This window comes from Manis pentadactyla, chromosome 16 (genome assembly GCF_030020395.1).
Source record: "Manis pentadactyla isolate mManPen7 chromosome 16, mManPen7.hap1, whole genome shotgun sequence".
Taxonomy (NCBI): Eukaryota; Metazoa; Chordata; class Mammalia; order Pholidota; family Manidae; genus Manis; species Manis pentadactyla.
Genome location: NC_080034.1, coordinates 14,481,302 through 14,493,798, shown reverse-complemented (window position 1 = coordinate 14,493,798; position 12,497 = coordinate 14,481,302). Strand labels below are relative to the sequence as shown.

The 12,497-nt window shown below is 34.7% G+C and overlaps 1 protein-coding gene across 5 annotated transcripts in view; it reads left to right on the top strand.

Annotated features, from left to right (window-relative positions):
• PHF3 (PHD finger protein 3) overlaps window positions 1-12,497 on the top strand; it is an 84,758-nt gene that overhangs the window by 43,769 nt on the left and 28,492 nt on the right. For 4 of the 5 annotated variants that reach the window (XM_036916259.2, XM_036916261.2, XM_036916260.2 and 1 more), the window contains 3 exons: window positions 82-243; window positions 4,864-6,643; window positions 11,891-12,197. In XM_036916259.2, coding sequence (XP_036772154.2) covers window positions 82-243; window positions 4,864-6,643; window positions 11,891-12,197 — 2,249 coding nt within the window. Of the gene's footprint in view, window positions 1-81; window positions 293-4,863; window positions 6,644-11,890; window positions 12,198-12,497 lie in introns of those variants that run through there. The other variant, XM_036916264.2, reaches the window with a different exon arrangement.

The following is a 12,497-nucleotide window of genomic DNA, read 5'->3' as shown; positions in this document are numbered from 1 at the left end:
CTGTCTCACAATGTTTGTACTGCCTTTTAAATAATGTCCCAGTGTTTAAAAAATTTTTTTTTATTTTTTTGTTTTTTCTAGTTGTTGGCCTTGATGATATTATGGATGAAGGAGTTGTTAAAGAAAGTGGCAATGATACCATTGATGAAGAAGAACTGATTTTACCTAACAGGAATTTGAGGGACAAAGTAGAAGAAAATTCAGTGAGATCACCAAGAAAATCACCTCGTTTGATGGCACAAGGTAATCCTTCCAAAGAGATCTAGCTAGAAAACCAAAGGTGTAAGGACAGGTGAGATTTCAAGGTGAAATTTCTTGGGTTATTTCATTTGTAATTCCCCTCTTTATTTTCTTACCACTTGCTTTCTGGAACTTCTTTTATTCAACTGTTAGATAACAGGGACTAGCCTTTCTATTTTCTTTATCTTCCCTACTTGTTTTTTTCCTTTACTTGCTGAAATATTCTCATCTTTACCTCCCAACTTTTCCATGTGATAGATTATAAACTTGTTGAGGAGAGATCATATTTTCTTGGTATTGGCTAATCTGAGTATTTTGATAGTGATCAATTTTAAGATTATATCAGGTAGTACAATTTGAAAAACATTTATTAAATTACACATTCACATAATTTAAAGAGTGACTAGTTCTGTAAGTTTCCAATACTCACCACTCCACTACCTATTTCCTTTACCTCAGAGGAAACCACTATTAACTGTTTCAGTTGGTTTTGTCAGTTTTTTGGTATTTACTTCCATGTCTCTAACATGTATATTGCTGCTTTTTGATTATTCTGATGTGGTATTTATTGACTTCCTATTCTGGGTTGTAAATTTAGCACCCTTTCCTCCTCTTGACTCCATCACACAGAAGTACATGATCTCATCCTTCTAATAAAAATTTTGTTAGATCACTAGTAATTATTTGTTATTGTGACTGTATGCTATTAAAGATGATCCATTTAATTAAACTGGTTACTTTTCCTATATAACTTTGTCTTTCTGATTAATAATTATTTTTGTTGTTTATTTTCTTATAGGTTTGTACATTTTTACAGTTTTCTGTGTACCTGTCAGTAATGACACCTCAACTGCTCTGCCAGTTGTTGAAGTCTTTCCTAAAGATACTGTATCATACTCTGTCCCTTTTATTTTGTTGAAGAGTTAACTCTTGGAACCTTCTGGTCTGTTCCTTATGTGGACTGGTTCGTGTCTTAACCCTATAAGCCTGGTGCATAGCTATATCCAAGGGCCTCTTTACCATTCTTCTGAGATTCTCCTCTGTGTTGCAGTACTTGTTTTCTCTTTTTTGGTGTAACCCCTTCATTTTGGTGACATATTTCTTCAAATAGTTTTGTGAGAAAAAGGGACATGGAGGTGTATTTTTTTGAACCATGTATGTTTGTAAATCTATTTAATCTGTTCTCACATTTGGAAACATGGTCTGGTTGAACATAGAATTCAAGGTTGGAGATCATTTTCTTTCAGAAATTTGAAAATGTTGCTCCTTTTTCTTCTAGCTTCAGTGTTATTAAGAACTTTATTCTATGCCCTCCCTTTTTTTCTTCTTTTTACTTTTAGTATGTTACCTACTTCTGGAAGTTTGTGGACTCCTTGTTAGCTTTAGTGTTTTGATATTTCTGATAATATATATCTTGGTGTAGATGTATTTTATGTATTGAGCTGGGTATTCAGTAGTACCTTTTAATCTGAAAAACATTACTATTCAGTGCTGAGGAAATTTCTTGGGTTATTTCATTTGTAATTCCCCCTGTTAGATAACAGCGACTAGTCTTTCCATTTTCTTTATCTTCCCTACTTGTTTTTTTCCTTTACTTGCTGAAATTTTCTCATTTTTACCTTCCAACTTTTCCATCAAATTCTACATAATCTAATTTCTGAATGCTCCTTTTTGCTTTGGGAATAATCCTTTTTGTAGCACTGCAGTCCTGTTGGATGGACACAGTATCTTCTGTGGTGTTTTGTAGGGTGCTTACAAGTGTTTTTTTTTTGTTTTTAATCTCCTTTCATAGTTTCTCTACGTTGTTGGGTTTATTTTTTTTGGCCTCTATGTTTCATATCAGGGACTTAATTGCTTGCTTATATTTTAGAGTAGGAAACTAAAACCATATGGAGCCTTTTAATTGTTGTGGGCTGGGTTTTGTCAGCTGGGAACGTCACTGTGGTGATCTGGCTGTGCTGTTTTTTGGAAGAATCTAGGTGTCAGAATTTATTTTCATAAGTTCATTAGGTTGGTAGTGGGCTATGAGAGCCCTTGAGGGAAGCTGACTCAGGAGACTGAGCTTCAGTATACAGTAGGCCCTCAAACAACATGGGTGTGACCTGCACAGATACACTTATATGTGAGTTTTTTCTCAATAAATACTATACAGTAATGTAAATGTATTTTATATTCTCTTAAATTTTTCTTAACATTTTCTTATCTCTAGCTTTATTGTAAGAATACAATATATATAATTCATGTCACATACAGACTGTGTTAATCAGTGATTTATGTTATTAGTAAGACTTCTGGTCAATAGTAGGGTATTAAGTTTTTTGAGGGTCAAAAGTTAATGCAGATTTTTGACTACATGAAGGGTCAGTGCTTCTAACCCCCATGTTGCGCAAGGGTCAACTGTATACAAATTCACTTAATCATAAATTTCAGTGTACTTCACTGCCACTATTGTTTGTGCTTGGTGTTCTTTAGTCTAGAAACTCTGTTTTATATTCTGCAGAGAATTAGCCTCCAGTCCTGGATTAGGACCAGTGAAGGCAGTTGCCCAACAGATAGAGTTGCAGAGAGGGAGCTAGGGATCTGACTGGTTCTTAACAGCTTTCAACTCATCCTTATTTTAACCACCTGCCTTTATCCCCACTGGGGTCACCAGTGCCTAAGGCCTTGGAGGTATTACTGGTGTTGGTTCTTGCCAACACTGCCAGCTAAGTGTTTGTCTCTCTTTGGATCTCCTGATTAGTTACTTCTTGGTTATTTCCTGCTTGAATTCCAAAATTATCACTTTTTTCTCCTCTTCCTTTCCTTTTAGATTTATGCATTTTGTATAGCTTTAGTGTGGGGTTTTAAAAAGTGGATTAACTTAGATGTATGTATTTATATTCTCCTTGATTGATATATTTTAAAATAGTTTTTAAAATAAGTTATTTGCTATATACTTGTAGCTTTGAGAAATGAAAAGGAAATGAACATTGTAGACAAATAATGAGAATGTTTAGCTAAACAGCTATGCTTTGAAATTCAGGCAGTTTACAACTAGAGGAGAAAAAGTGACTATCCTTTGCTCAGTAAATCAGTTACTGTTGGAAAATAATTTTTTTATCTGAACACCTCCACAGTTGAATATACTATTCAGTTATCATTTTTTAGCAACCACTTGGGTAAGGGGTGTTAAAAGTTCTTTATGTATTTTATTTTAGGGCACATGAGTGAAGTAGGGCTGTAAGTTATTACAAGTTATCTTTAAAGCTATAAAAATCATCTAAATACTGATAACAAATGATTAACATTTTAGTTACTTAAAAATGTTACATATCTGAGCATGTGATAAACAGTTCATAATCTTCTAAGTAAGTTTAAAAAGTTGTTGAGTACTAACACAGTGCCAGTTCCTGGGGGATCACAAAGGTCTCTAAGGTGAGGGTGACCATATGATTTGTTGTTCAAGTGTCTCCCAAGGGACACTTGGGAGAGTGAAAACGTGTGCTATTAATAATTATGTCGGGACTAAACATCACCCAGTACTGCTAAGAGAAATGAGGACATATGATACCTTCTTTAAGAATCTCACAGTTTAGTGATAGATGACAAATAAGGAAATGTTCTAAATATTGGTGCACAGTAGGGTTTTACACTGAAAGGAAGGGGGTTCTTTTCTCTGTTTTGGGTTGGTAGTGTTGAGCTTTATGCAGAATTGGTTTAGAAGTACTGGATGTACATAGACTTGGAAAAAGGCTTCTATTTTTTATTTTGGTTTCTGGGTTGTTTTTCTACTTAGTGAATTATTCAGCTCTCTTCCCAGTTTCTTTTTACCTGGAGGATGTATCCAGATAGGGAAAGGAGGAAAAACTCATTTAGAGGATACTTTGTTAGTATTGTTAAAGGTGGGAAGCGTTATTAAGTTATTTTCATACTTTCCTTCATTTTCCTTTATGATACGTTTTCTTGGCTTAAATCTTTTTAATTGTAATTTCTCCGTTTGTTGATCTGTATCTCATACGCTAGTGTATATACTTCATTTCTTCTCTTAGGAATAGCTTGAATGTTAAAATGGTGATGTAAGTGGAAACCCTTCTTAAAGGAATTAAGAGTTTTTTTGAGGCTGTGTTTTGAAACTCATACAGATCCTGTTTATGATAGATGGTTTAGTTTATTTAGTTTATTGACACCTGAATTTGGTTTTATATGTTTAAAAATGTTTAAAACTTTAAGACAGTCTTGCTTAAGATGGGTGTTAATGTAAAGGGAAGCTTATTTAACTTCTCTTACTCCCAGCTTTCTTCTTATAGAAAAGAAACTGATGAAAACATTTCTGTCTTATATAGTAAAGTTTAGTATCAGTCTGAATTTTATAGAGGGTTCCTCCCACCAGAATTTAAAGAACTGAGTAAGTATAAAATTTAACGTGTATGTGTATGTGTATACATGCATATATATGTGCATTTGTATACATATACGTACGTATAAAATCACCATCATGAGTAATTGTTTAATACATTCTTGTTGAGTGAGCAAATAAATTTTATAGCTCAGAATAAAGAAGTGATATAGTCTAAATTGCATTGACATAAAAGCACATGACAAAATAGCTAAGTTATTTTTATTTTATTTTTTCCCTTGTGATAGAACAAGTAAGAAGTTTGCGACAAAGCACTATTGCCAAGCGTTCAAATGCAGCACCTTTAAATAGCACAAAAAAAGCATCTGGGAAGACTGTATCTGCCCCTAAAGCAGGGGTGAAACAACCAGAGAGGTGTCAGATTAAAGAAGCTTGTGCATCACCGAAACCTGAGTACCATAAAGAGAGAAGGAGCAGCCGACATACTGGGCAAGTTGAAGCAGCGCCAGAAGTATCGGTGTCTCCAAGTCATTCTTCAGTGTCACCTGGTCTTGAAATGAAGGATGATGAAGCTGGGTTAGAGTCTAAGCAGAAGTGTACTAATCAGGGAGAAGCAAATGTGCCGTCTCCTGAAATAAACTGTCCACTCCTTTCAGAGACTTGTGTTAGTATTGAAGAAAAGAAAAATGAAACTTTAATGGAATGTAAAACCGAGACTGTTGGTAGCCCATTGTTGAAGTTTTCAGATAAAGGAGAACATGAAGAGAATGATTCTGTTTCGGATAAAATGGATGAGATTGTTGATGAAGAAGTGAGGGCAAAGGGAAAAGCTGCACAGGAATCAAAGGAGATAGTAAACTTATCTCATGGAGATGACCAAATTCCTGGGGACCCTGGATCTGCTGATTTCTCTAGTGGTGTTGCCTGCACAAATGAGACAGAAAGGAACCTTGTAGGTTTGTCCAGTTCTGTGGACGAAGTAAATGAATGTAATTTGGAATTGAAGAATACCATGGAAGTTGCTGATGAAGCTAAGAACTCCCTTCAGAGAAATGAAATGGAACCATTGGGTTATTGTAAAAACATAGAGTCTTATGATAAACAGTTGGAGAGCAGTGAATTTAATAAATCGAACTTAGATATGGTTGATACCAGTACTTTTGAATCAGAAAGTGATATTTTAGAAAATGCTGTTTGTGATGCAGCTGACCAAAATTCAGAACAGCTGAATATTCTTGGAAGTATTAAAACGGAGTCTCATGAAACAGCAAACCTTCAGGATGATAGGAATAGCAGGGCAAGTAGTGTTTCTTGCTTAGAGTCAAAAAACATAAAATCCAAACATGCAAAACCTGTAATTCATTCTAAGCAAAACGTGACCGCAGATACTCTGAAAAAAATGGTTGCAGTAAAGCGTGAATTAATGCGTAACAAAACTAAAGTTAATGTCAAAAGTGTAAAACGAAATGTTGATGAGCCAGAATCTCAGCAAAATTTTCATAGGCCAGTCAAAGTGAGAAAGAAAGTTGGTAAAGATTCAAAGTTTCAGAGTTGCAATTCTGGGGTGAAATCTATGAAAAATCAAGCTCATTCTGTAGTGAAGAAAACATCACAGGATCAAAATTTAGTACATATTTCCAAACCCTTATTAACTCATTCTTTGAGCGATAAGTCTCAAGGTCACCCTGGTTGCTCAAAAGAACCTCATCATCCTGTACAAACTGGACATTTGTTACATTCCAGCCAGAAACAGTGCCATAAGCCCCAGCCGCTGGCTCCAGCAATGAAAACCAATAGTCACATGAAGGAAGAGCTTGACCACTCAGGTAGCATAGAGCATGTTAAGGAGGAGGAGAAACTGAAACTAAAAAAACCCGAGAAGAGCCTACAGCCCCGCCAAAGAAGAAGCAGCAAAAGTTTTTCTTTGGATGAGCCACCATTGTTCATTCCAGACAACATAGCTACCGTAAAAAGAGAAGGCTCAGATCATAGCTCTTCATTCGAAAGCAAATATATATGGACTCCCAGCAAGCAGTGTGGGTTTTGCAAAAAACCACATGGCAACAGGTGTGTGTGTATGTATGTATGTATGTATGTATGTATGTATGTGTGTGTGTGTGAGTGATACGTACACTAAAGAGAAACTGCTTTTTTAGGATGCGATTAGTGTGGGAACTTTTTTATAGAAAATTATTTAACATACAGAGACTTTTGCAGAAACAAAAATCCCTCATCAATACTGGATAAATGATAGGAAGATGGAGTCACTCAATTTATAAATATATCATCCTACAACATTTTAAACAACGTAACCTGACCAACAGCTGGTATATATGGAAATATTTTGTCATTGTAACCTGTTAGTGTAATTTAGTCCTTGTGTCTGAAAAAAGCTTTCTGCTAATCAGAAAACTGTTACACTGCTTTGGGGTCTGTAAGCTACTTGGCTTGAGAAGTAGTAGTAATAAAATGTGAAGGTGATAATGGAAATTCTATTTTTCTTTTGAAGATTTTTTTTTTTTTTTTTTGGTAAAATGAAGCACGCTTAACTATGACGATATCACCACTTCCTAACTCTCAAACTTGACCTTGGAATGAAATGATACTAAAACAACTGTTAACATTACCCAGGTGAATTTTGAATGTACCATGGAATGGAGTGAAAACCTGTATTTCTTTTTTGAATGTTGTAGTGATTTGGAGGATTTCTTGTGAATTTTGATCTTGCCCTTTGGCATTCCTTTTTTAGGATTCAGTGTTACATTGTTTTATAACACTATCTCCCCCCCATTATTTTTCTAAATTTGCTGGCTTTTTAAGAAAAGGAAAACAAGGTGAAATGGAGTTGCAGCTACAAGATTATCCTGTCCAAGTGTTCAGATGGCTGTTGGAGCTTCTATCAACATTGATACGATAAAACATTAATTTGCACATTGTAGTATTATCCTTATTCATGAAAGTAAATGTTAGAATTGATTTTCCCAATACTATCAGATTACATAAAAGTGAAACTCTTTAGGGAGGGACAGTTTGTTGTAATACATTATTTTGATGTGGGGCTTGGTGGTTGGGTAGAGTGGGTGGGAGTTCTTGGGACTATATAAAATAAGTTGTATGTCAAAGGATGATTTAATTCATGATTCAGCAGATAGCCTATTTTTAGTGGCAGTGGTTACTTTATAACAACATTCCAGTTTTTAAAAAGTGTGTCTTGAAGAAGTGTTCCATTTGCCCTCACATGTATATACTCTTCATGCTTTTTATCTAAAACATGGTATTCAAATACTCTGAAGTGGATCTGTTAAATTTTTAGGCCTAAGAGAATTAAGAGCTGGAAGGTGCTTCTAAGTATTCTTTTAAGCCAGAGCTTTTCTCTTTGCCAGAATCTTATGAATCATCTGTCATGTGGTCAAAGTGTTGGAATAGGAATCTTAAAGTGAATGAGTTGCTAAAATGAAACTGTCATGGAGTTGGAAGCAATGTTTTAAGTATGTTATAATATAGCATTTTTGTAGATAAAGTGTTCTGATGGCCCAAGTTTGCCCAAGCTGTTTAATAATGACTCACTTGATGAACATCAGTGGTTATTTTCCTAAAGACTAATCTAATACTGCCTACTGGATCTACTCTATAAAACCTGGAGTTTCTTTGCCCTAGTCTGGAAAATGACTCAATATGAGATGTGTAGGGAGTTTGAGTTTACCCGATGTACTTTACATGAATGATTTATGACAACATTGGAAACAATTTTGGAAGCAACATTCACATTACCTCAATTTTGTGAATAAAGAAGCCTAAGTAATTGTTTTTTTCTTTACCTGTCAACTAGACTTCACTACTACTTTGATATATTGTGCTTGTATTCATTGAGGCTCCTATTTTAATCCATGTGTAAGAATACAAATTTATTAAGAGTATATCTGGAAATAACTTTCTTCCATCTCTTTGTTCTCATGCACTAGCCACATTGAAAGCTATTAGTGAGTATAACATTTTGTAGCACTTGTGACAGTCTTGCTTCTGTAAAGACTGTAACTCTTAAGCATTTTACATGTATTGCAACTGAGTTAGTTTCCTGGATATACTTCCAGTTGGAAATTATATTTTTAAAAATTCATTTGTTCATGGCATAGCCAAATATTTGACCATAAGCAACTTCTATACCTATTCTAAAGATTTGGTATTTGAATTTCAACATAAACTGGTTGGCATTTTGGAAGGAAGAGACCTTAGTCTTTTCAGATTACCTTCTTGGTAGCCTAGTATTTCCCTACCTTTCCCAAAGACAATGGTATCCTCTAGTTTATAGGACACTTTCTTGTCCAGTTGGGGCAGGTTAGTATATTGGGTGAAATTAAAAAACAAATTCCCTTAGCAAAGTGGATTCTTGGCTTTTATACACTCACTAGAAACCTTTTTCTCAGTAGGAAATTTTTTCCTGGATAAATGATTGCTTTTTCTTAGGATTTTACAAGTTTGATAGCAAGTATTTTTCTCTGCAGATTAGATTGTTAGTGTCAAAAACAGTCACGTTTATGTGGAATAGGAACCTTTCATCTTAGAAAAGGGTGAGTACATACACTTTCATAGTAATATGATCTAGGTTGTCACCTGAAGGGAAACATTTACAAGAACTGAAGGCCCATCTCTGAACAGTTCCATTGTACATTTTGACACCAGTATGCTAAGAGTGGGCTGTTGGCGCTGTGGTTTACTTTGAAGAAACTTGAAAATAAGATATTTTGGCTTATGCTAAAAGATAGGCATCAAGGTTAGAATTTCAAATTAGTTTTTAATTACAGTAGTTCTAGTTTAGTTTAAACTTACATGTGTGGACATAGAAGAGTAGGAGACATGACAGAAATATTTCTGAACTTTTTAAACCGATTCATGCTGACTTGGTGCAGTTAATCCAGAGCTACAAAACACAACATTGATTTTTTTAAGTGAAATATTTTAACATCTAGGTTAGTCTTTAAGTGATTTTGCCTAACGGTAATCAGAAATCTCAAGGATGGAGCAGAAAATGGGAAAGAAATTGTGTTAGCTATGTGATCCATACTTCCTTCCCATTCCCCATGTTTTTAAACCATGAGTCATAATATGAAAGGGAAGAAACATACTGTTTTTTTGGGATAAGCCTTTCTAAAAAGTACAGTTCATAAAGTTCACATTACTAGTTTTAGGCCTAAAAATCCATTTTTACATTTTGGATAATTCTCACTTTGGAGTGAATTATGTGTTCCCCTCTGATGTGTATATTTTATATACACCTAAACTATTAAGATAACAGCTGTAGATGACGCTAGAGATTCGCTTTTCAGAGCTGCCTCTCAAGTTTGAGGAAACATTTCCAAAATAGACTTGAAATAATTCCTAAATAAATTTCATGAGCATAAAATGACTGACTCTTCTCTGGTTAAATAAAACTGAAGTTTCTTAATAGGTGCTTTGTAATTTGATACTAAGATGTGGCTTTGGGGCAAAAGCATAGCTGTGGTCATACTGTTAAGTTAAACCAGAGCTTTGTCTTGCTGAAACTATTCCAGACTTAGAAGAAATCATAGCACCACTCTGGCAGTGGAAGTAAAAGGAAATCATTAGCTTTTCTTCAGTATTTCAAACACATTCATATTAGTCACTTTCAAGAAGTAGCAGTTCTTGGGAGTCTGCAACCTGAAGTAGAACATTGAAGCACCTGCATTTTTCAGACCTTCTCTGTTGGCTGGAAGATCTGCATAATTGAAACATGGGCCTATTTAAAATCTCCCCAAACCTAAAGAAACCATTTCTGTCTTGCAAACAAATACGAGATTGAAAGTTTTCTTACTGGACTGATGAATCCAATATTTTTTTTTCTTTTGTCTGCATATAAGGCATGAAGGATCCCTCCCCAACCCCCAAACCAAATGAATCACTGGGGAAGTAACTCACCTGATAAAGCTAGCACAGGATAGCAGTAGTAGGGTAATGAACGGTGAATTAGAAGCAGGAGGAAGTAAATTTTCATAAAGCACAGCAGTAGTTTGGTACCCAATGTAAAGTCGCATGAGGAAGAAGAGTGTGCTACTCTTGAAGAATGAGTATTTGGATTGACTTTCAGAACAGTAAGGCTTGAAACTCAGTGTTCTGATTTTTATAGTTCTGTCATTAAAACAACATCTGGTATAGTTAGAGACAGCTGGCCATATCACACAGTGTATTTACCTTTAACATCTTCCCTGTTGGACCAGAGGTTTTCAAAGGAGTTGACCCTTGGTGGTGCCACTATAATCAAAATCACAGAGTTTAAACCATTAAAGAATCCTTTTAATCCTCAATCTTTTAAATCTTTGAAACATACCATGAACTACTTGACTGGTGAAGAAGAAAGGAAAATGTCAAACATGATTAACAATGGGTTGAAAAGCATGTAAACAAGATACTTTCTTCCTCAAATTGCTATTAGTACAACTGATTTGCCCTTGTACTTAAAAAGAAATTCCAGATACTAAGTTAGAAAACATTTTATAGGGTCATAAATCCCATGTCCCTGGACTTTTACATTGGGTACTGAAGTTATTTCTTAGGTAAAGTGCAGCAAAGTAATGAGAAGATTGTTTCAAAATTTAAATTCAGCTTGTATATTAATACCATCATGTTAAGATGTGATAGTGCTCTTTATTTGGGAAAACAAGTTTATTATCTAAAGCATATGGTTGGTAGTAAGGAATTCCACACTCAAAGGTACTTAAAATTCTTCAGCTAAATCTCTGGTATCATGAGCCAGAATATTTTGAACTCTTAGTTAATTAAGGTGGTTAGTAAAACAATTTGAGAAGCTCCATTATGTTAGTTTTTGAATTGCATTTTTGTTGCTATCTGATTTTAAACTTGTCATTTAAAATGATTAATTGGATAAGAAGTTCTCCAGTTTTATATATGATTACAGGTCTGTGTAGTAAATTTAATTGTAACTGATGGGTTGTTTGATCAAATTACAGATCTTACTGCCTTTCTCAGTGTAGAAATACTGTTATACTATACTTTGTTATATAGTATACTGACAAAAGTCAGGTGTCTTACTTCACCCTTAATGGGTTTTTTCCCCAGTAATATTCATCTAGAAGGGAAATACTTTCTAAAAGTTCTGTTTTCATTGAATGTTCTTTTCTTTGAAAACTTGCTCCACATTGAACTGATAGACTGGGTAAAGGTGGAAAACATGCTAAATATCAGAAAAATATTAAAACATTTCATGTAGACTTGCTTTTGACATTAGTTTTTAAGAAAGTATATGAAATCAAAGTCTTGTGTTTTTTTTTTCCCTTCCAGGTTTATGGTTGGCTGTGGGAGATGTGATGACTGGTTTCATGGTGATTGTGTTGGGTTAAGTCTTTCTCAAGCACAACAAATGGGAGAGGAAGACAAAGAATATGTGTGTGTGAAATGCTGTGCTGAAGAAGATAAAAGGACTGAAATAGATTCAGATATTTTGGAAAACCAGGCTAAAGTTGAAGTCCATTGTGAAGATAAAACAATGGAATATGAAAAGCTTGGGTTATCAAAGCACACACCAACAAACGACAAAACCAAATCTATGGAAGATACAGTGAAGCACAGGGTCAAAATTTCAAAACGGGTGAGCTTTTCAACATACTCTTGAGAACTTTCTATGGACCATGAGAATGAAATTTCTCTTTAGGTTTCACTGTTCTAGTGTATATTTTCCAATTTATTTTTCCATAACAATGAGTGGATTTTTGTTTAAAATATTTTGACACTCTTGGTGAACCCAGGTAGTGATGTCTTCAGTATATACAGATCTTACAGTCTTTTTGCTGTTTCTAGTCTCTAGTTTGGTGCTTTGGATTTTCTGTGGTAGGATGTGTGATCTGTAAGTGTAAATTACGCTTGTTGATAAGTTTTTTAAAAAAGCTCC